General features: G+C 49.6%; 1 protein-coding gene across 1 annotated transcript; it reads left to right on the forward strand.

Annotated features, from left to right (window-relative positions):
• Positions 1-479: 479 nt before the first annotated feature.
• RD3 (retinal degeneration 3, GUCY2D regulator) lies at positions 480-14,327 on the forward strand. Its single transcript, XM_002917188.3, has 3 exons — positions 480-757; positions 11,679-11,992; positions 13,806-14,327. The coding sequence occupies exons 2-3, from the start codon at positions 11,697-11,699 to the stop codon at positions 14,101-14,103; spliced, it is 594 nt and encodes a 197-aa protein (XP_002917234.1). The 5' UTR covers positions 480-757; positions 11,679-11,696; the 3' UTR covers positions 14,104-14,327.
• The last annotated feature ends 10,271 nt before the right edge of the window (positions 14,328-24,598 follow it).

Consider the following 24,598-nt stretch of genomic DNA (forward strand, 5'->3'; position numbering starts at 1 on the left):
CCCTGGACTCTTTCCTCTGCCTTGTCCCCTCCTCCAGAAAGTCAGCAGAGCTTCCTGCCCTTGAGCTTGCCTTGAGGGACAGAGAGAATTTCGATCAAAAAAGAGGAAAACAGGTACGGATGCAGGTGAAGGTGAAGACAAATCTTTTCAGGCCCAGCCCCCCAGATCCCCCCCTTTCCTGGAGGAGGGAAGTAGGCGGGAGGAGGGCAGCTGCACCAAGATGGGATAATCTGCCCCCCGCAGCTCTGCCCCCCGTTGGTGCCACCCCACCCCAGCGCAGGGAGGAATGCCATCTGGACGCAGGCGCTCTGTCACCACCTGGGTCTTCCCAGGCCTCAGTGTCAGGTCAGACAGGCTCCCGTGACAGATAATACAGCTCCAGGTGAAAGAGGCTTAGGTGGGTCTCCATGGCAACCACAGATCAGGGGCTGGCCCGCTGCTTCTGAGGTTCAAGAGGAGCTGTGCTTCCAGCCTCCTGGGGCACACACACACGTGCACACACACTCCACAAACACCAGCCCAGGCTGGATCTCTCCTCTGGTCAGGGTTGTTTTCTCTCTGCACAACTTCTGAGGGACAGAGAGGGAAGAGCGTGAGGCAGCAGCCAGCTGCAGAAGAGAAAGAAGAGGGAGAGGTTTCGAGTATAGGTTCCCTCCACCCCCCCTTCCCTGGATGATCTCTTCTCCCCGGCGGGAAGCAGAAGGCAGGACCCCCGCTGGAACTTTCACCTCCCGAGAGACTGACCTCAGAAAGCCAGGTAAGACGGTGGTCTCCCCAGCAGACTGTGGCTTCCCCACCCGAACGCTGGAAGCAGCAACCCGACCTGAAACCTTCTAGATGTTAGAGCAGAAGCTGGGCCAAGCCTGGAGCTGGGAGGGGCGGCTCGGGACTGTGGCAGGCTGGGGACAGCCTACTGGCAGTCTGAGCCCAGGACCCAGATGGCCTCAGGGAGGCCTCATCGGTCCTCATCTGTCCCACAAGGGTCGGTGGACTCCGCAGTATCCTCGGGGCCTTGACCTGTCCTGTGGGAAGCCATAGGTCTGTCCGCTCTAGAACCAGCAAGCCCCAGCATTTTCTCTTCTGCTTTGATGGGGAGGCCCCTGGCAGGGGGAAGAGAGGTGAACCTACCAGAGAGTCTCTCATTGATTTGAGAATTGTGACTCGAGCACCTACTAAGTGCAAGATGCAGAGTCAGGCTCTTGGGACACAGCCATGACCGAGACACATGGGTGATGTGTAGACCTCAGTCTGTGAGTCCTGATGACACACCCAGGGGAGCAGCCTGGATGGGGCCGTGTGGGGGTGCTTTAGGGAGAGCATCAGACTTGAGAAGAGACATCCAAGCTTTGACCATCAGATCCGTGTAGAGTTTCTTGGGGATCAGCCGCCCTTCCCCACCCCCACCGCAACCGTGGTCATTTGGGCCTGAGCACTTGACCCCTCCTGGTTGCACCTCTGCCTCCGAACGAGGAGGACTGACTGCCATTCATTCATTCATTCATTCATTCATTCATACATTCAGGAACCATTTATGAAATGCCTACTGCATGCCAGCAAATTCAACAAACAGAGCTCTTGCCCTCTCAGGGCTCACAGCTGGCGGGGGAGAGAGAGAAACAACCAAAAAAGTAAGAAGTGTATTTGTTACAGATGCCGTGATATGCCAGGCCCTCATGCCACCCACAGCAGACACCCAGTTCTACCTCAGTGGGGGTCAGTGAGGGGCAGGCAAGGGGGAGCCGACCCTCAAGGTGAGTCGTAAAAGATGAGCAGGTGTTTGTCAGGGGGACGGAGGCCCACAGGTCAGCAGGTCAGGCTGAGTCACACCTGGCTTGGTGGGTTACTGGTTATTTTTCTATGATGCCAAAAAGAAATAAGGTCAGTTTGTAATCTGTGAAGTGGGCTTTGGACACTTGGTTTTAACAGGGCTGGAAGGAAGGTCAAAGAGGGGAGCCTTTACTCTCTGCACCTGTTTTGAGGCTTCTGCCCAGATGAGGGTCTGGCTTCAGCAGCGCCACCCTGCCTGCTCTATGAAGCAGGGGGTGATTTGGGACAGCCCAGCGAAGTTGTCACTCCATACCCATAGGCCAGGGGACACGGAAGGCAGCCCTCTCTCTGGCCAGCAGACACCCCAGTTCAGCTGTTAGAGCCCGGCTTTAGAGGTGGGGCCTGGGCGTGGCTCCCTTTGTACTGAGACAGCAGCTTCCTGACCAGGACGCCGCTGTCCCTCCCTGGCTGGCCACGGGGCTGGTGGTCTGGTGCTCACTGGAGCCAGGGGACCTCTCATGCCTGCTGTAGGGGTCTCAGAGCCTTGCTTCTAACTCTGAGGGCACACCCCTGATTGTTCCCACCACTGAGACATCCCCATTCCCCTCTGACTGCTTACTGCCTGGAACCAGCCTCCTCTTGCCTTGAGCTTGGGGATGGTTTTTCTAGCGTATCTAACGAGCCACAGCTGGTGATAGGGTCTCCCAGGGAGCCATGGAAAAGACATTACCCTCAGGGATGTTCAAAAATAGGCTGAAGGAAGAGCTCGGAGAGTCTAGTGGTGGAAGGGGTAATGACGGGGAAGGGAGGGAGGGAGAGGAAGGAAGAGCAATGAATGAACAAGCACTTAGTGGAGTGAAGCCAAAAGGCTGAGAGAGCATCGGAGGGCTTTCCTGCTGGTGGGGGTAAACTGAGTCCCCCCCCACCCCACAGAACTTTCCCTTCATCCAGGGGGCTCAGCTCTCGAGAAGCCAGGGTTAAGGCAAGGCCAGGAACAAGGCTGGAGTCTGGCTTGTGCCAAACCACAGAGTCCTTTATTTTTTATGCTGCAGACCCCTTTGGAAGTCTGTAGAGCCTTCAGATACATTCTTAGCAAAATGTTTTTAAATGCATAAGATTCAGTTCATAGGCTTAGGGAAGAAACCACCTGTACTGAAATGTAGCATCAATTTAAGATCTAGTAATCTATGCGCCTCTCCGTCAACCTGTAAAATAATGAAATCCAGTGGCAGGGCTAACCCCACGATTTCACAGTAGCGATGAACAGAAACCATATTTTAAGAATAACAGCTTTCAAGTGTTATGAAAATATCTGTGATCTCTGCTGGTGGTGAAGTCCCAGGTGCTCCCCATACTGCGGTGGCGGGTGGCCCACATTCATAACTGACAGAGATACTACATTGCAGTTAAAGTTCGTGAAAATAAAGAAGGGTGGTTTTTTTTTTCCTACCTGAGTTTGTAAACCTCAATGTCTTGTTGATTTATGAAGCCCTTACGTGGACATCCTTTTCTGATCTTCACAGTACTGGGAAGTAGGTATCCTTATTACCCCAGCTTACAGACAGGTAGACTGAGGCTTGGAGCAGTGAAGGCAGCCTGGACACAGTCAGCATCTGGCGGGGTCGGAAAGGCAGAGGAATTGAACTTAGGTTTACTCTGCTAAAGCCCGTGCTGTGCCCCCAACCCCAGCCCCCTCATCTGAGCTGGCGATGGGCCGAGGATGGGGTGGGCACACGCCTCGTGGGGCTGTACTCCGGATTACAGCCGTGCCCATGCTCCACGGGACCATCCTTGCTTGTCTCCCTGTTGTCCTTCCCCTCCTGAACATGTGCTCCCGGAGGAAGCCCCGGCCCCCAGCACCCCAGCACCCCAGCACGGCGGCCCCCAGCACAGTGGCCGGGAGCGCTGGGTAGGAAGGCAGGCCTGGGCCTCGGGCCGCAGACTGCAGGCCAGCCCAGCACACCCGCGGCTCGCTCCCTCCACACCCACGCGCGTCCATGGAGAAATACCATGGGCTTTGCACAAGCGTGGTGGAAACCATGGGTGGAGGTGCTGAGGAACAACTCAAGCCCACCGGGTAGAATGAGTTAGGAAGGCTTCCTGCAGAAAGTGAGTTTTGAGCTAGATTTCCCCCAACTTTTAAATTGTGAAGATGCTCCAAGATGCAGGGGAGCTGGGAGAGGAGTGCAGTACACACGCATAAAATCGCCCTGGAGAAAACCACCGTGAATACTTTGCCCTGGTTGCCCTATCGCTGTGTGTGTGCATGTGTATGTGACATTTTTCTGAACAACCGAAAAAGAAGACATTGCCGACATCGTGTATTTCAGCCATGAACACTTCAACATGGCCTCCTACGTTGGGCTATTTTTCCCTACTCCCCTAGAACCATAACACCATTTTTATACCTAAGAAGATCAACACTCATCCCCCCAATGTCCTAATTGTTTTATTTTTTTTTTAAGATTGTATTTATTTATTTGTCAGAGAGAGAGAGAGAGAGGAGAAAACACACAAGCAGGGGGAGAAGCAGGCTCCCCACTGAGCAAGGAGCCCAGTGCGGTACCCGATCCCAGGATCCTGGGATCATGACCCAAGCCGAGGGCAGACTCTTCACTGATGGAACCACTCAGGCATCTCTGTCCTAATTGTTTTAAACAAGGATTCAATCAATGTTCGAGCATTGGAAGGCAGACTATAGGTGCTGTTGGCTGAATGGGAAGCAGGCGTTCATCAAAGGAAGATTCCAGAGTCACCACGGTGCTGCCAAGGCACTGAGCAGGAGTTTGAGGGGACCTGAAGCTTACACTGAGGAGTCTGGCTTTGCCACAGAGGGAGGGGGTTAATCCAGATTTGGGGGGTGGGGAAGAGTCGAAGCCAAATTGTGCAAAGTGCCTAGAGAAGGCCACACTTGCTGTTCTGATTAGCTTTCTGGGTGTCTTTATCGGACTCCATGTGGCCATCATGCTCTTCCCAAGACAGTCCCAACACGGACTCACATGGGGTCTCGGCTGTGGGTCAGGTCCTGGGGATGCTGTGAGCTAAGCCAATGACCTCTAGTGGCTGTGTGGCCGGCCCGCCTCTGCCCTGCTCTCCCTCCCTTTATCCCTCTTTCCCTCCTTTGCCCTTTTAAGAACTTAAGCAGACCTGCTAAAGAGCCTCCCGGGACAACAGCTGGCACCAGAGAGAGGAATAGCTCCAGCAGAAACCTTGTTTCTGTCAGAGGCTCCAGCCCCGGTGAGGGCGAGGAGAGGGGAGTGGGGAGCAGGGAGAAAATTCAGAGCCTGCCCCCTGCCCTTAGGAGCCCCCACCACCTGGGCCAGAGAGGCTGAGAGCCCACGGAACCCAGGACTCAGGTAAGGTCACTCTGCGCAGCCCCTGCCATCTGCCGTGGGGTCAGCACCTGTCTCTAGGCCAGCTTGGGTCAGGAGCACAGCCTTGAACCCAGGGGAGATGAGCCCTGCCCCGGGTTGCACTTTAGACCATACTTTGGCTTTCTTCTGGCCTCACCCCCCTGGGGCAAGGAGTGTAGGGGTTAGGAAGATGTGCATACCCTAAGGTCACGTCCCCTCCAGATCAGGCCTTAGATTCTAAGACCAGAATCCCCCACCAGACAGTCTCCCGCCCACTTCCAGAGCCTGAGCAAGCCTCCTCCATGGCCCAGTCTCCTCAGGTTGGGCGACATGGCCAACACCAACAATCCCAGGGCTGAGCGTGGCAAAGAAGTGGTGGTTGGTAGGTGTGTGGATGGGCCTTGGATGTGAACGCTGGGGTGTCCCCACGTGTTTGCCAGGCCCCTCATGGTGTGAGAAGAGAAGGGGGACAGGCTGAGAGCCAGGTTCAACCCATGCGTCCGTGTTCTAGCAAAGAACTCTCTCCTGAGAGTCCCAAGAATTCTCAGTTTGAATCTGAGCCTCCAGGTTGTTATAAAGCTGCAGTGGACAAGGAAGGAAGCACAACGTATTTTATTTCATAGCTCGTTAACCTAATTCGTAACTTAAATGTTTAGACACGTGGAATGTGAGGTTCTGTTTACGGCACTGCCCTAGTCCCCTAGCAAACGCGTGGTGCCCTGACCGGGCCTGGCGTGGCTTTGCTGCCAATATTCGGAGGCCGGTTTGTGTGGAGATAAAAGTTGTCTTCAGTGCCTCCCGTCTGTCCTTTGTTCTGTATTCCCCCACCACAGGAGGACCCTCTATGGCCAAGCCATTCTCTTGCTGCCTCCTTCCGGCTCAAATGCAAATCCAGATTAAGAAGAAAAAAAGGCCTTTGAGGGGCCATGCTTGACCCAAGGATGAGTCCCTCAAAATGGATCTTAGGAAGGGTGAGAAGTTTTGGATTGGGAAGGGACTCCCTAGAGAGAGTTTTAGCCTAGCTGTACACACACACACCCACACACACACCCCCCCACACACAGGACAGAGAATGAAGACTAAAGCACCACATGGCAACCGCATCCATCACTCTGGGATTAATCCAATATCACTCTATTTACTTATGGACCTCAGCTGCACTCTTGCCGTAGGTCAGACCTTCTGCTGGGTGCTGGGTGCTGGGTAGGATGATGCCCAAGACCTGGTTTGTCACTGTGTCTGGAGAGGGAGATGGACACATGTGCAGTCGCGGTGTACTGGGGCTGTGCCTGGGTGGGGAAGCACAGAGCAGACTGGGAGCAGAGAGCTGAGGCCCCAGAACCTGGTCAGGGAGGGCATGGGAGCCTCCTAAAGGAAGCAGAGCATGAGCTAAGAGCTGAAGGAGGATTTATTCAGTATGGTGCTGAAAGTGCTCTATGCATAAAGAAAATGGGATATATATATATATATATATATATATACTTACTCACCTATAAGAAAGAGGGAAGGGGCGCCTGGGTGGCACAGTGGTTAAGCGTCTGCCTTTGGCTCAGGGCGTGATCCCGGTGTTATGGGCTCGAGCCCCACATCAGGCTCTCTCGCTATGAGCCTGCTTCTTCCTCTCCCACTCCCCCTGCTTGTGTTCCCTCTCTCACTGGCTGTCTCTCTCTGTCAAATAAATAAATAAAATCTTTAAAAAAAAAAAAAAAAAAGAAAGAGGGAAATCTTGCCTTTCTCAACACCATGGATGGGCCTTGAGGGCACCATGCTAAGTGAAATAAGTCAGAAAAAGACAATTACCGTATGACCTCACTTATATGTGGAATCTAAAACAAAACAAAAACAAAAAACTGAGCTCATAGATAGAGAATAGACTGGTGGTTGCCAGAGGCAGCAGGTGGGAAGGGGGGTGACATGGGTGCAAGAGGGCCAAAAAGTCCAAACTTCCAGGTGTAACTTAAATGAGTCCTGGGGAAGACTATAGTTAAAACCATTGTATTGTGTGTTTGAAAGTTGGGAAGAGACCTTAAAAATTCTCATCACAGAGAAAGCAATTGTAACCATGTACAGGGGACAGATATTAACTAGACTTATGGGGTGATCATTTCACAATATATACGAATATCGGATCATTATGTTGTACATTTGAAACTACTATAATGTTACATGTCAATTATACCTCAGTAAAAGAAAAGCAAAGAATGTTCTAGATATGTGCAAAGGCCTAAAAGCAAGAGAAAGCCGGGCACATTCTGAGAGGGAGTGTGTGTGTGGGAGGGGGGGGGAATGGGGGAAAGGGGACTTTGATGAGACATGAAGCTGATGATATAAACAGGAGCCACATGATAAAGGGCCCTGAAGCCATATTAAGGGGTCTAAGGACATTGGGAACAACTGAAAGCCTTTAAATAACCCCCTGGGCTTAAACACAGGGCAATTTAAAGCCCCTCACAGGCCACAGACACTTTGACTATTGGAGCACCAGCCCCATCACATCAAACATCATCATAAAATGAATCCACATTACGATTATTTTTAAATAACAATTTGAAAGGGGGGTCAGAACTTTAATTTGGAATTATTAATAATTTATTAATTTCAGTTTTTCAGACTTCTATTGATATTTCGAAGCCAGTGAAATTTGGAGGGGGACACATGGAGGTGACAGGCTCACAGCTCCCAGACCCCATGCTCCATCTATGTTATGGTATCTAATGAAAACAAAATAGGGACATGATCAGACTTAGGAGTTAGAAGGATCACACTTTCAGGGCACCTGGGTGATTCAGTTGGTTGAGCATCTGACTCGTGATCTCAGCTCAGGATTTGATTTCAGGGTTGTGAATTCAAGCCCCACTTTGAGCCTACTTAAAAAAAGAAAAGAAAAGAAAAACATCATGCTTTCTAAATCGAGTGGAAGCTGTTCAATGGGTATGGGACTTCAATTTTGCAAGATGAAAAAGTGCCAGAGATCTGTTGCGTAACAATGCACTTATAGTTAACACTACTGTCTGGTACACTTAAAAATCTTTCAGATGGTAAATTTTATGTTATTTGCTTTTTTTTAGAACCACAATAAAAGGAAAATGGAGTGGAAATTAGATCAGAAAGACCAGCCCTGAGTTGCCAGCTAGGAGCAGCTGTAATATACCAGGGAGATGGTCTAGACCGAAACTAAAGGAGGGACAGAGAATAGACAGATTTAGGAGAATTATAATATTTAAATTTGGAAGAATCAACAGGAATTGGATGCAAGAATTGACAGATGGGGCAAAGTGGTGAGATGAGGATGATGCATCAGTTTGGGCAACAAGGTTATGCCCACTGCCACGCTGGGGCCCTGGGAAAAGCAGCAGCCAAAGGGGAGGGATGTGGGAGCTGTGGGTTAAGGTGTGAGTGGAACATGCTGTGGGGGGGTGGGTGTCCAGGAAGCATCTGGACACCATGACCTGAAGTTCGAAAGACAACTGGCTTCTGGATTTTGATTCAGGAGCTATCAACCTTGAGGAGATAATTGGAGATGTGTGAAAGGATGAGGCCTATTAACATAAGACAGCCTCAGACAGAGCCCCAAGGAACAGCAACAACCCAAGGAAGTCCAGGGGACGGGTGCCCCTACGGGGTCTAAAAGCGAGTCCCAGGAGGCAGACCAAGGCACAAGGGAGACCAGGGCAGGACCTAGACCAAAGACTGTGGCCTAATGGAAGCCAAGGAAGGATTCTTTCCACTGGAAGGGGTGGTCAGTGGAGTTGGGTTGGGAAGCCTCAGGTGAGTTGGGACATATGCAGTTGGTAGGGGTGTGGCAGGGAGTGGAGGATTTTTGGAGCGGGGACAGTGTCTGTGGCAGGTTACATTCATTCCAAGGCATCATACCCCTCTCCCTGACCCTCACTGGTCTCTTCCTCATTCATTCATCTTCCGGCCTGGTGAAGCTCAAGGGACAGCGTCCCAGCATCGAGGGGCAGGTGATGGTGGGAGGATGTTGGGGTGGAGGGGTTGAGGGAGGTTAACCAAAGATATCTTCCTGGGGAAGGAGGGCCTGGGCCAGGTTTGGAAGTATCATAGTGTGAGGCTCAGTGAGGCAGAGAGGCAGGAAGCATCCCGGTAGGGAGACCCCACATGTCCTCATGACCCCAGAGCTCAGCCAATATCTCATCCTCAGGAAGGGTCTCTGAGTGACGGGACAGTGTGGAGCCATGGGGGCCAGAGGAGATTGTCTTTTTCATGGCCGCTAACAATGCCCCTTCATTCAGGGGAGGTCAGATCTGTGGGGCTCATTCTTTCACCATCATTCATTCATTCATTCATGCATCATTCATCCCTTTGTTCGTGCATTCAATCACTCATTCATTTGGCATTTATTAAGCACCACAGCAGTACTATCCAGCACCAGGGATGGAAGCATGAATAGGGCACGGTCCTCACCCACATATAACACACAGAGTCAGGGAGGTAGATGGTCTCGCTCCATAAAGTGTTCCTGGTGCTATGAAGAATGTCTGTAGGAATGCTATCAGGGGACAAAGTGGAGAGTGGTCACATCAGGAAAAGCGTGTCAGAGAAAGTGTCAGGAAAAGCTCCAGAGAGGAGCTGAGCCCAGTGCTAAGTCCCCAGGCAGGGGAGGGAGGGACACTGGACAGAACATGGGGCTGTGAGTAGCCCAGCACCGTCAGCAGCCCCTGCGGGGACTGGTAACCCACCCAGACTTGGAGTGCCCTTCACAGGGTTGAATGAATACCTCAAATGACTACATTCACTCTTTTGCTGTTAAGCATCAACCTGACCCGTATACTTGTAAAAACACAAACACCTGCTACTGTAGGAAACATAGCACATTCAGTTACAAGGTGTCCCACCGCCTGATTCAACCAGAGCCCTTGGCCTTGGGCAGAGGCTCCCAGTGTTCACGGCTCTCAGGACAGAACACAGCCCACCTCCATCCCCCAGGACTTTCCCCACAATACCGCCCAGCCTTATGATTCTAAACACATGAAGCAGCTACGGACAGAGAAGAAAAGCTCCTAACTGTCCCAACCCTGAGAACAGGGTCTGATGGTCTGTGTCCTCCTCTCCCAACCCCCTGGGAAGGAGTCAGGGTGTAATCTGAGGCCCCACTGGTGATGGGCTTAGGCTTAGTGGAGGATGAAAGTTTTAAACTTCCTAAATATAATGGTTGCTAAGGGAATTGGTGGTTCATGGGTAAAGAGGAGTTTTCATTGGTGCCACCCCAGAAGTCTACTACTGCCCCATAAAACTTTTCCTATTTGTGTCTGATTCTCCAACATTAACAGTTCATTTCTCTGCTGGGTGGTGGGAAGGCTGCCTAAAAATGTGTGTGTCTCCATGCCTCCCAGCTATGTTGTGGAGACTGCGTTCATCCCATCATTTTTCTCGGCATCTGGAGTGTCTGGGCAGGGAGACCATTGGTGCATGGCATGGGGAGCTCTCGGGAGGGGGAGAGGCATAGACAGGGGGGTTGGGGCATCTGGAAGACCCTCTGCAGATTTTGACCTGGGAATGGCCCTCACCTTCACTGTTGTCAGACGCACAAACCCACTTCGGACAGGTGTCGGGGTATGCCTGAGATGGTAGCTCCTTTACCCATCCATCCATCCATCCATCCACCCACCCACCCACCCAGCCAGCCATTCACCAAACCTGTATTGTGCAAGACCTTGTGGAAAAATGACGAGTTAAGGTCCCTGCTCCTGCCGCCGATGCTCCTTGCACATGTCTCTCTTTGTACCTTGGCTGGGTCCTCGGGATGCCTTCTCCAGCAGTCTGTGTGTACGAAGCCAGCATTCCCCCTTCAGCCTGCTCTTGTCCACAAGCCTTCCACAATCCTCTTCATCCTCTGGAGTCCTTCCCTTCCCCTTAAGTACCGACACGATGCTTCACTGATCCCGTTTACCTCTTTGCATGACATCTCCTGGGCAGCAGGGTCCCTGACATGCTTCTGTTTGTGTTCCTCCACGGATGGGTACACAGTGCTTGATTAATGCCTCTGAAGGAATGAATGAATGAATGAAGGGTAGGTAAGTTGTGTCCTTTGCAGGATGAGGTCAACCCCACACCATTCCAAGCTTCCTTCAGCAGCAGGCTGGGGCATTAAGAAACTCAGGGTGTTTTCCTGTTAGGTTGAGAGAAGATGCAGTGATGTATTTTTTTCCCCTTAAACTGTAGGGATAAGATTGTGCTCAGCCACACACAGTGTATTTCCTTCTTTGTTTGGAATTAGTGGGGATTTGGGAGGTGGTTCCTTGGGGCTCAGCCATCGGGATGCATTAGGGATCGTCATAACCATGAGACTATCATACTTTTATGTGGAGCCGGGAGTGCCCCAAGTTGATTCACAACTGCTTCTCACGACAGCCCAATCTTGTATTACAGAATTAGAAATGATGGCTCAGAAAGGTTAAGCAAATTACTCCGGGCCACCCAGCCGTGAGGGCGGAGCAGGTTTTCTCTCTCGGGTCCCAGGTCTCCTCCTTCCCCCTTCCTCTCCCCGCCCTGACTGACAGACGGGCCCAAGAAAGACGCACTCTTGCCCTGTCTCAGCAGGGTCCGGGGGAGGGCATGTCCCTCATCCCCTGGCTTCGGTGGACTGAAGCGCCCCCACGGTTGTCGTCCCGGAGGCCGGCTGAGATGGTGCTGGAGACGCTCATGATGGAGCTGGTGGGGCAGATGCGAGAGGCCGAGAGGCAGCAGTGGGAGCGCAGCAACACGGTCAGAAAGGTCTGTACCGGGGTAGACTACAGCTGGCTAGCCAGCGCACCCCGGCCCACCTACGACCTCAGCCCTGGTGAGCGGCTGCAACTAGAGGACGTCTGTGCCAAGATCCACCCCTCCTACTGTGGACCAGCCATCCTCAGGTAACCCCTGGCCGGGCACGGGGCCCCGGCTGGTGCACTGCAGGCTCCCGGGGCACAGGTGCAGGGGCGGGGGCCTGAGGCCATTAGGACTGGATCCAGGGCACCTGCATGCCCCAGGGATCTGTTCAAAGGAGCAGGGCAGAAGGAGGAATCTGCAAGAGCCCAGAGAACACCAGGCCAGAACTAGGCGTCCAGAAGGAGGCAGGAGGCAGCTCCTGGAGGCACATGACTTTTGATGCATGAGAACCCCAGGCCTTTGAGCTTCCTGTTCTCCCTGGATTATCATTACCCTGGATTTTAACACAGCTGGCTCTTCCTCCTTCATTGGTTCACCTTCTATATTACCGTCTTAGAAAGGTTTTCAGATAATCTTTCCAAAATTCAGTTTTTAATTGTCCTATTTCATACTAGTATTCATAATAGTTTGCCTCAGGGGACTGTGCATGTGTGTGTGTGTCTGTGTGCACGTGTCTGTGTGTGTGTGTGTGTGTGTGCATGTGAAGTGATCAGAGGCCTGGGGCATTGAAGATGTAGAAATTCAGAGCTTGGGTACCACAATGTTCCTGAATATAAATGTAACCTTAATAGAGCTCTCACCCACATGGCCCAGGCTTGGTTGGGTTCATGTTAAAGTTGAAGAAATATAGTCCAACAACCAACAATAATTTCAAAAGTCCCTCAAGTTCCTCACCTGCACTTCTGAGACACTAGTAAAGGAATACAAATCCAATAAAACATAAGAACATCCCCCAAATCTTCAGTCACACCTCTTTAACCAATGTAAGCTTCTATTGTACCCCCTTTTTCTTAGAAATTCTCCTTAAAACTCCTTCTCCTTAAACTCCTTCTCTTTCTCCAGTCTTATCCACACTCCACTGGATTTTGTAGTCTTTTTCACCCCCTGCCCCCTTTCTTCCTTCAGGCTGAGAATCTTACCCTCTCCAGGTTCTCTTGTTCCGTACTATGGAATCCCCCCGAAATATACCTACTTCCAGAAGCACCTGGGAGGTGGGGAGAGTGAGTCATGGGGGTGGTGCTGATGAGAGAATCCAGGCTGGTAAACCAAACCTGATAAATGAGGGGGAGACTGGGGACACACATAGGATCATGATTGTTCCCTCATATTTCCTGTCTCACTGCTGAAAAGTTTGGTAAGTCCAGACTCGAAATATGGTGGAGGAAACCATTAAGTGGACTTGCTAATAACTATCCTTCATTTTGAGCACTAAGCAAATACATTTTAGGCAGAGGAAAACCTCACCCAGCAGGTACCAGGAGCTATGGAAGGAATATCACAGGGCACTGACACCATCAGAGAGACATTTCAAAGAGATCGCTCTGGCCACCGGGGAGAGAAGGGTGGGAGAGCTGAGCCAGAAAGCCTCATGTAGGTAAAGCCAGGCCATGGTAGCAGTGGGCTCCCCTTACTACTCTGGCATCGATAACCTGAGGTCAATGTCAGGATCTTTACACATACACATACACACGCACACGCACATGTACACATACACATATACATAGACATATGCATATGCATATACATATGCATACAAACCGGTAGCTATGACCCCAGTTTACAGATGAGAAAGCTGAGGCCCATAGAGGCCGGAAGTAGCAGAGTGGGAATTTGAACTCAGTACTGGCTGGAGCAATATAGGGAGGTGCAGTGGTTTCTGACTGACGTCAGAAGGGAGGAACTGGCGGAAAGGGGACCCGACCACTGGGAGTGCACAGGGAAGCCCTGGCAGTTAGACACCTGCTCTCTGCCACTCCGGCTGACTCACCCGCAGCCCCTCTCCTGCTCTGAGCTCAGGTTCCGGCAGCTGCTGGCCGAGCAGGAGCCCGAGGTGCAGGAGGTGTCCCAGCTCTTCCGCTCGGTGCTGCAGGAGGTCCTGGAGAGAATGAAGCAGGAGGACGAGGCCCACAAGCTGACGCGACAGTGGAGCCTGCGGCCCCGCGGCAACCTGGCGTTGGCCACCTTCAAGACCCGCTCACGCATCTCCCCCTTCACCAGTGACATCCGGACCATCTCGGAGGACGTGGAGCGGGACACGCCGCCACCGCTCCGGACCTGGAGCATGCCCGAGTTCCGGGCGCCCAAGGAGGACTGACCCGTGCCCTCCCCTGCCCAGGAGCTGAGCCACCTGCGGGAGGGCATGATAGGCCGGTGACTGGTCCCGAGTCCTGGAACCTCCCCACCCGCACTTGACAAGGGGCCCAAGAGGTGGCCCCATCCCAAGACATTGCTGTAAGATGGAGCAAGCCCTCCGGCCCACACTCCCCCATCAGCCACGAGGCTTGGGGTTAGGGCTTGGAGCTTGGAGCGGCAGCGATCCCTCCCCTGCCAACCTGTGCAAGTCAGCTGGAGCATCCCCTCCCCGGCCTTGCAGAGATTCGGGGCCTTGGCAGACAGACCCGGGCCCATCCGCATCTTCTGCTTCTGTCTGGAAAGGGAAGAATTGCCCTGACTTTTTGCCAAGACCTGAGTTCTCACCCCAATTCAGGGATGTCCTAGTCACCCCCTCACCCTGAGTAAGGAGGGACTTGTTGGGTAGTGTGGATTCTCTGCGGGTGACTGCTGGTGGCTGGTCTCCCCACTGCAGGTAGGTCACCGCCCGGTGGACAGGCAGAGCTGAAGGGGACCACAGAAGCCAATAGGTCCACTCACCTCAGCGGTGAAATGAATAAACTGAGGCTCACAGACGGCCAGATTCTTATACCTTAAATTGCAGCCAGATCCCCATGGGCCGTGAATTGTTCCTGCAGGCATAGTCTCTGCCCCTGAGTCCTTGAGTCCTGGGCTATGATGGGACAGGTCCAAGGGCTATGTCTCCACCTGCCTGTGGCCTGACACATCTCTGACCTAGGAATTGGCATGAGGTCTAAGGCAGCTAGGATCAGAGGTAGGATGCCCTTACCCCACCCCAAGAGTATAGTCATGTGGGATGTGGCCAATACCTGGCAGCTCCTTCCAGAGGTGAAGTTTCAAGGCCTTCCTCCTCACTGCTCTGGAGAGCTCAGGTGTCTGATTCCAGGGTCTGTTCTCTAACTGGTCACCCCGAGGAAATTGACACCAAAACCCCTAACTGGCCTCAAAGAACCAGGTGAAATGTTCTAGAAGAGCCTCCGTACAGGCTTCACTGTCCTTCCATTTCTAATTCAGTTAGACCTTGATAATGTGCATGTGGTGCTCCAATGTCTGGAAAGTCAGGTGGCTTCCCCACATACCCTGGGCTGAAGTGGAGTGTGGGGGGATGGGTGGGGAAAGGGTCTGTCCCCAACTATCAGTGTGTGCTCAGTAAATGCAAGTGGATCTTAACAATTAGTCTAAATAAAATGCCATGAGATAAGTCAATGGGGGGAAATCCATATATTGCCTGACCAAGCTCAGTAGAAAAAAATAATTTTTTTAATGATCTGGTTTTGGATCATTTTCATTCAAGTCTGGACAAAAAAATCATATGATGGAAAACCTCTTATCCAATACAGTCAAGATGAAGGAGTTGTCTCATTACATAATTGGTGGCAGTTGAAAATCACTTAAATGAAAATATACACCTAAGCTTCTTACATATTTTCTGTTAAGACATAAAAAAAAGTTCATTCAATTGCCAAGCTGTGTTCGTTCTTTTGCGACATGTGTGGATTGTCTGATGAGAATTCCACACTTGAGTGTTATTGGCTTGTGTGCCCTTTAATCACACCAATAAGAACAACTGGCCTAAACAAGTTTGGGACAAGCAGAAGTGACCCTCGGTAAGCAGACGGGTCACTTGTTAGGGGCAAAAGTGTTGGGGAAAGTTAGAATAGGGTCTACTAGCTGTGAGCTTTCTGGGTACCCTGGATGGGGGTCAGGGTGTTTTTTCCGAGGGAATGGACTGTCAGGGTCAACCCGGTTGCAGGGTGCAGGCGGTTCAGGCGAGGTCACTTAAGAGAATATCTACTATTTTCCTCCTTCCCCCCCCACCCTACATGAACCTACCCTCCCCCAAAAAAAGTAAGATGTGAGACTCTCAACAGCATGTTCTTCTTTAAGTTAAAGTAACTGGCCATCCGTGGAACCCTTCCCTCCCCACTGCAGTCAAGACAGACAGAACCCACCAGCCCCAGACACAGCTTGTCCTACTGCCGTGAATTCCAACTGGTGACCCTCAAACCTGTGAGAAGTTTCTCCTCTGGCTGGATTCAAGTCATTAAAGGAAGTTATGATGTCAGCCTCAATTTCTATCTATAAAACTCCAATAAGAACAAATAAAAGAATGAAACAGTTGGAGAGCCTCCCTGCGAATGTGTGGTAGCCGCTGGCTGGCGCCAGTTGGAGGACTGAGCAGGGCTGTCCATTTCCCCTCAGCCCAACACCGCCAGCCACTAGAGGGAGCCACAGGGGGTGGGAATGCTCGGTGATTGGTGGTTACATTTTATTTTACTTCGTGGAATTTTTCTTTAAATCTTGTTTTATGAAATTTAAAAATTTTTAAAAATTCATAATAAAATTTAAATTTGAAAACAGAGAAGTATTGCAAAAAGTGTAAGAGGCCTCCATATGCCTCTCACCAAGGCTTAGTAGTTATTAGCATTTTGCCATATTTCCTTCAATCTATTTTTTGGTGAAGTATTTTAACATAAACCCCAGTCAGCATGACATCTCAGCCCCGAACCCTTCGGTATGCACTAAAAAGGCAGAAGGAAAGTTTCCTGTGTAACTCCAGTGCAATACTATTACTCCCAACAAAATTAACAGTAATTCCTTAATATCGTCTAATATCCAGTCCATATTCAAATTTCCCTAGCTACTCCCAACAATAGATTTTTGCAGTTTTATTTCTTTGACTGAGGACCTAGTCCAGTCCCACACATTGACACAAAATTTGTAATTTGTTTTATACATGGTCATATAGCATTTATTTAATTTCACAATGAAGAATTGCTTAAATAGAAAGTGTTTATGGAATATTAGTTTTAATATGCAATAAGTTAATGACAGCACATAAATGAGGATAATTCTGCAAATTAGCCTAAGGATGCTCTTTATTCAGCTCCTTGTTATTTTCATTTGATTAAAATTCTTCCACAGCAACCAAGATTCTCTAATACCTTGAAAAGTGATGTTAAAAATCGATAATGGCAATATATCTAATTTGACTTTTCATTTGATGAAAGTGCTCTCCGTGTCTGTGGACTTTATTATCTGAGACACGCTTGCAAATAGCAACCTAAAGCCTCCTCTTTTCTCACCATTTAGAAACAAAACACTAAAATGTATCAAAATAACTCAGGGGAAATCTCAAGAATTCTAGTAGTAGGTAATGAAAATAGTTTGTCTACGTTTGATGCCATTATTCAACATGTAGTGAAATCTCAGTTTGTCTTAATATTCCTATGGCTCCCCAACACAATATGTTATTTCAAAATTTATTCATCGACAAATCATTTTTAGACAGTTATTTTAAATCAATTTAACACCTTGCATCATTTGTTAAATGGAAATTGGCATCTGTTTCCTTTTATGAATGTTGTTACATAGAGTATTAAATTAGCATTATATATTTAGTCAGGTGCTAATCTAAAAATAAAAACATGGACTAAAAAGCATGACTTTATCGTACTCAAGGCAAAAATAACAGAATGATTTTTTAAAGTTTCTAAAAATTTCAGAGAGGTGTTATAGTCTTGAGAAAGGCATTCACAAGCCAACAGGAGTTGGAGTGTTTTCTAGCACATCTGATTGTACTGCATTCCAGTTACAAATCCCTTGCTGGAACAAATGCAACATTCCCGAAGCCCTGCAGGCAAACTTGGAAGTTCTCCAGCCCTGTCTCTCCTCCCAGATAGGTTTAGTGTGGCAGAGAATTCCATTCCAGGAACAAGCTATTCCTCTCTGTGTAGCTGAGTCCTGAGGTTCACAGCTGAAAATCGACTTCTGGCCCCTGCTCAGGGCTGCAGGCCTCTGCTAGGCTCTCCCTAAGTGTCCAGGCTCCAGAGCACCGGGCAGAGGAGATCTAGCTGAGGTTCACCTGTCCTTAGTAGAAAAGAAATCAAGGCCCTGGGCAAAGAAACTGCTCTGAAGTGTGAAAGGGACTGGAGAAATACGTCTCTTATCCACATAAGCCAGTCCAACAATATTGCTAAGGACAGAAATGGCACTGTCTTCAAGAAAATGCCTTTATTGGGACACCTGGGTGGCTCAGTTGGTTAAACGCCTGCCTTCAGCTCCAAGTCATGATCCCAGGGTGCTGGGATCAAGTCCCACATTGGGCTTCTTGCTCAGCAGGGAGTCTGCTTCTCCCTATCCTCTGCCTGCCACTCCTCCTGCTTGTGCGCATGCACGCTCTCTCTCTCTCTCTCTGACAAATAAATAAAATCTTAAAAAAAAAAAAAAGAAAAGAGGGGCGCCTGGGTGGCGCAGTCGTTAAGCATCTGCCTTCGGCTCAGGGCGTGATCCCGGCGTTCTGGGATCCAGACCCACATCAGGCTCCTCCGCTAGGAGCCTGCTTCTTCCTCTCCCACTCCCCCTGCTTGTGTTCCCTCTCTCGCTGGCTGTCTTTCTCTGTCAAATAAATAAATAAAATCTTTAAAAATAAAAAAAATTTAAAAATAAAGAAAAGAAAATTCCTTTATTAACATTTGAATGGCCCTTTGCACTTGACCCACTTGATCTGCATGCGATCTTGACCATCAGGCAAGTGCATTCTGTTTTTGATACACCAGGGGCCAGCCTAGACCTGGAAGGCAGGGCTCCTTTCCCTTGTCTCACTGCTTCTCAGTGTTCCAGATCCTTATCCCCTCTCAGAACCACCCGGCAGAGCCTCACCACTGAACCTCTCACACAGGGATGTAAACTTAGGTGCATCTCTGCTCACTCCTTCCCGGGCCATTCGGCTGCCTCCAATAGCCTGCGAAATCCTTCAGGGCAGGAACCAGGTCTTTCACCTCTGAGTCTCTACCTTCTGGGCATGGAGTAGGCACTTTACAAACATGCTTAGTGGATGGTGCATGTGGACACCAACTGGGAGCTGAAGGCACCACAAATGAAAGAGCACTGAGGCATTTATGATGTAACCACATCATTGGTTGCATTCAGTTCTACAAGGCCAGGGTCCATGTCTGATTTGAGTGTGTATCTCCCAAAATATGCCTGGCACATTGTAAGTGGTCTTTTTAAAGAATTCATTCATTTATTCATCAAGTATTCGCTGAGTGCCTCTATGTGTTGTAGCCGTAAAGGAGATGGGGCAGGGGTGCAGTTACCTGTAAGGGTTCTAGCTGGATAAAACAAAACCGAGCTTTTGGCTCTTCTTTTAATTACTCTGGAAGGCTTCCTGGAGGAGGCAGGATTTCCCAAGGGCATGTTTGGTCAAAATGACCCCAGTGTGCGTGGTCTCGAAACAAACCCAGATGCCTATCATCCTTTATTTTGCCCATGTCTTTCCTTGTTCAGTGTAGGCCCTGAGGGAGACACTTCTACTTAGCATTTTGACTTTACTAGAAACAGGTTCTCTGTGAAGACAGAGACATGCAAGGACTCTTCTAGAAAGACTGTACTTTCCCGTGGTGCTCAGGCCTAGACCAGATAAACGCTTACATTAATTCTTTCTGGGATTCAGAAGATGATACAGAAACCAACGAGGGGGAAGCTTTCCCTCAGGGAAACCATGGAGCGCCACGCAACTCCAAGTCTGTCAGGGTCCAGGGACAGGGATACATGGAGGACTCACCCTCTTTCTTCTGTGAAACCTTCTTGCTTTTGTCTGGAGGTGAGGCTGGGTGCTATGCAGAGGGGTTGAAGGCTTCTGCTGCTCGGAGCAGGCATTTATCCTGGAACTGAGAGCAGGGGCTTAGGGGATAGCATGCACGCACCTCACTTGAAGCAAATTTGATTTCAGAGAATGTGCACTTCTGAAAGGAAGAGTTCTTGGCCCGATAAAATAATTCCCCATGAAGTTCCTTAAGGGGTAAGTACTGAAGGTAGGATTTGGTTTACAAAGAACGAAAGTATACTATGAAATTTTGGGGGGACTTCTCTCTTGTCAAAAGACATGTACATCTCTAGGCCAATTCACAGAATCCTACAGCCACAACAAACCTCCAGAGCTCAGCCCGGTCCTGATTCCTGCCTCTGAGAAAAACTGCCCTAATCAATCCTTACTGACATCCACTGTATACAGAGCTCCATGCCAGGACTCGTAAACACACTTGCCCAGATTTATTATAATTTCCAAAAGCCGAGGGCTTACAACCTCTGGGGGACAGAGTCTAGGGCAATGCTATTGTATTCATTAGGAGTTTTAGTTGCTGGTGGGAGAAACGCAGATGAAATTGGCAGAAAGACCAAAGGGCATTTGTGACCCCCCCCCCCCGGGATCAGTCCATGGGCATGTGACCTATAAAGTCACACAGGGCCCCACGCCCAGAAAGGCCTATCCTTGGTTTAATGCTTTGCTATGGCTGCCTTGAAACTGTTTTGTTTTGTTTTGTTTTGTTTTGTTTTGTTTTTTAGATTTTATTTATTTGAGAGAGAGAGACAGAGATAGCAAGAAAGATCATGAGTGGGGAGGAAACGGAGAAGCAGACTCCCCACTGAGCAGGGAGCCCGATATGGGTCTCCATCCCAGGACCCTGGGATCATGACCTGAGCCAAAGGCAGACGCTTAACCGACTAAGCTACCCAGGTACCCCTATCTTGAAACTCTTCATAACTTTTTAATAAGGGGCTCCCAATTTACTTTGGCATGTACATGGCTGGTCCTGATGGCAGCCACAGTTGGGAGTCCAGGGTCGTTACTGCCCAAAGATACTCATACCATGGAATGTGGGAATGTGCTCTCTCCTCCCCTCCCCCATCCCCTCCTCCTCCCACGGCCCCCTCCTTTCTTCTTTCCCCTTCTTTGCTCTCTCTCTTCCCTTCCCTCTCTCTCTCTCTCTCCAGCTCCTGGCTCTGCCTCCCTCTGTGTGGTGGTTTATTTGTCCTCTAGAGTGGTAGATGGCCACTGGTGCTGCAGGCTGGCATGACCCCAGGTTGGCCCTCCTGATATCCGTATACCAATCCCAGAGAAAGGCTTTTTGGCAGAGCTTGACTGGCCAGTCACCAAACCTGCTTCTTCCTTCTCCTGGGATCACAACTAGATGGCATTCCAGCCTCCCCTGCCTCTGGAGTGGCCACGTGAATGAGTTTGGCCAATGGAATGTGAGCAGATGTGAAAGTCTCCTCTTCCAGCCTGGCCCATAGAAACCTCCCAAAAGTGATTTTCTTCTTCTCTTTCTCCCTTTGCTGGCTGAATAGAGCAGACTCTGAGGCCCAGAAAGAGAATGGAGCCACAAGATGAAAGGAGCTTGGGTCCCTGAATGACTCCATGGAGGGCCACATTGGACTTAGAGTGAATTACAAATGCACTTCTATTTGGTAAACCACCAAGATCTGGGGGTTCTCTTTGCAGATGCTAGGGTTTCTAATCTGTACCCAACACATACTGTGATTGCCCCTGCATGGGACGTAAGCCAGCCTTGGACCAATTACTACTGCCAGGGGATCATGAGCCCATCTAAGGGCCTGGGGCATCAGACTACAGCCCCACTAGGACTACATGCAGCGGGGGAGGAAAGTGGATGGAAAATACACACATGGCCCCACAAAAAACCAGCTTCCAAAGTTTACTCTAGCCCTGAATAAGAGAGCAACCTAAAATCTCAAAGTTTCCAAAGATGTATTCTTTGAAAATTTGGATAGCTTACTATTAAAATGGTTCTCCCTATTACTGACTATTGTAATATCATCGTAGTTCTTTCAAAGAACTTAATATTGCCTTCACTCCCGTATCGAGGTAATTAACAGAGGCTCACCCCCTTTATTCTTGCTTCAAGGGCCACATATAAGACTCTAGCTGAAGGTCTCAAGGATGAGAAAGCTAGAAAGTTCCCTTGACAGTCTAACCTTCTGTTGCCATTTCAATCTTTAGCCTAGATGTAGCTATATAGGGGAAAAAATAAAGCAGCAACTGCCTCTCATAGTCCCTGAGATGAAGCCATGCCCGCCATTGTCTGCTGAGGAACTTTTCATTTTGGTTGGTTTTCTCTCTGCCACTCCATCTGCTCTTAAAGGTTTCCTATCTTTGACTGGGTGAACAGATTTCGCTCTGCCTCGGGGGGGTGGGGGAGAGTTTAACAATGTGGATAGAATTGTTGGGACTTCGGGGCTGCTGGAAATCCTGGGTTATAGTGTTCACAAAATGGTTCTCCCATTTCCAACTTTGCAAATCACTCTCCTCTCCGAGGCTCCTGTTCCTCCTCTATCAGATAAGCATGGCTACGCTGTCTGCCTCCCAGGCTGTGGTGAGGTTAAAATAAGATCAAATGCATTGCAAACTAGGAAGGAACTTTCAAATTTAAGATCTGACAGTTGCTCGTGACAGTCTTCCTTTCAATTAGTATGAATAATGGAAAGTCAATGGGACACACTGAAGATCATTTGTCACCTTCCTTCCTCTGGGATATCCAGACCCAGTTCTTTAATCATCGCTCTTGAACCTGATTGCCCTAATCTCTTAGATCTGTGGTTCTCAGGCGTGGCTGCACATTAGATCATCAGGGGAGCTTTTATTCTGGTGCCCAGCTGCACCCCAGACTCAATAAATCAGAAACTCAGGATGAGTCTCAGGCATAGGTTTTCTAAAACACTCCAGGTNTTTGGTTTTTCTTTGGGGGGGGGGGGGGGACTCTCAGGAAATTCTCTCTTGTCATATCTGAATCTAATATGTGCCTAAATAATTTCATTTCAATAGGAGATTAATGCACTTTGGAGCTATTACATGGGCCTTATGTTACGTTACAGACAGATGATTGCCCAGATTGTCACATAGATGTTTTTCATTTTGCTTAGCAGTGTTCAGGAGATGCTTGGAGATGAGATGAGATGTATCTTTTACAGCATGCTGCAAATGCTGTTTTATAACAACTGGAAAGATGGAGAGAATGGTGGACTCTGAGCTGTTTTGTATAAACCTGGAAGAATACCATTCGGTAGGATGACAATTATCTGGTGTCTGTTGTAGAAACTATTCATGAGGCTGTGTGTGCGTGTGCGTGTGTGTGTGTTTGTGTGTGTGTCTAAGAGAGAGACAGAGAGTTAGAATCCAGTAGGTGGAGGGGCTGGCAAGACCACGAGGCAGCTGGCTAGAGTGGGAGGGTGGAGGTGCCATCACTGGTGACACTCTGATCCACTGGGCGCTAAAGCAGCTCTCAGACCAAAGCCACTCCCAAGAACCAAGCCGAGTCTCCTTTGCAGAAGGTCCTGTGAGCGTCCCCTGGTGGTCACGGGAGGCTCAGCCGGAGAGTCCATCCTGTGGGCTGTAGGTCCCCAGGGAAGAGCAGCAAGCTGGTCTTCCCCAGCCACAGCCAGCCCACTTCTCCCCTCCAGCCACAAGTCTGCCCAGGGTGGCTCTTGGCCCGGGCAGCAGCTGCTGCTGCTGCAACATCACATCCTCTCCTTTTGTGTGACCTGGGCCCAGGTATTTAACCTTGTTGAGCTTGTTTTCTCATTTAGTAATATTTACTTGACACCAGTGTTGTGGGGATCCACGGAGATTGAGGCCATATGGAGCTCTGGAAACCAGAAGGGGAGTCCGCTGAGCCCCTCTCTCCGTGCTCAGAGGCACCTTGCTGCGTGCACTCTTGCTTCCACCTGCTCACCTGCCCTCTGTGTCCTCAATGGCTGTCCCCATGGTGTAGGCTGTTTCCCCAGGATCCATTCTGGGCACCTCCCTCCCATCTAAGAGCACGATCACATTCTGTCCTGCAATCCTTTTTTTTTTTTCCCCATTGACCTCCACACTTACCCTGGGAGGTAGATGAGGCAGCATCACCATTTCCAGTGTGCCCGACATCAAAGAGCAAATCGCTGGCAAGCACCTCAAGGAAAGGACCTGCCATCTTAAAACACTTACTGCGTGTGCCAGGCTCATGCCAAGCATGCTGCACACAGTACCTCATTTTAGCCACACAAAGAACACGGCGAAGCAGGTACTTTTATCCCCGCTCTACAGAGAAAGAGGCGGGGGGTTAGGTAGTTGGTGACTTTTCTAAGGTCATAAAGAGAGTAACTGGTATACCAGAACTTTAACCCCTTTCTCATCAGTTACAAAGGCCTCCCCACCTCTCCAGCGGTGACTTATACCTAGGTCTCTGGATTCCTGGAAAATTGTTTCTCTTCCAGTAAAACCCTATCCTCTAGGAACAGCCTAGCACACTCATAGCTGCCAGGAGCACTGTGCTGGGCATTTCAGTAAAGACTTCTCTTCACTTGGAGACATTTCTGCTTAGGATAACTAATTGTCTAATGTAGAATAAACCAGAATATGTACTCTCATGACTCAGTCCTTCCAGGGCCAGAATCAGGTAATCCCCAGATAAGTATCAACCCCGGCTATTCTCACAAGTGTGCTTCAAGGGGGAAGAAATGTAGATTCACTCTTCTTTCCCTTTCCTGTTCACTTAGGTGGAAACAGTGCTTAGCCCTGAAAATCTGTGTTTTTAAATGTTTTTCAAGTGGTTCTATGATAAGCCAGGACTTTTATGCTTCAGGTCCTGACCTATTGACAAACAGATTGTATTATG

Source organism: Ailuropoda melanoleuca, chromosome 8 (genome assembly GCF_002007445.2).
Source record: "Ailuropoda melanoleuca isolate Jingjing chromosome 8, ASM200744v2, whole genome shotgun sequence".
Classification (NCBI taxonomy): domain Eukaryota; kingdom Metazoa; phylum Chordata; class Mammalia; order Carnivora; family Ursidae; genus Ailuropoda; species Ailuropoda melanoleuca.

Bases quoted from the DNA above. Each gene is read 5' to 3' on its own strand.
- RD3 (XM_002917188.3), top strand. From the start codon at position 11,697: ATGTCCCTCATCCCCTGGCTTCGGTGGACTGAAGCGCCCCCACGGTTG. The intron at 11,993-13,805 runs GTAACCCCTGGC...CTCTGAGCTCAG, and splicing joins TGTGGACCAGCCATCCTCAG to GTTCCGGCAGCTGCTGGCCG.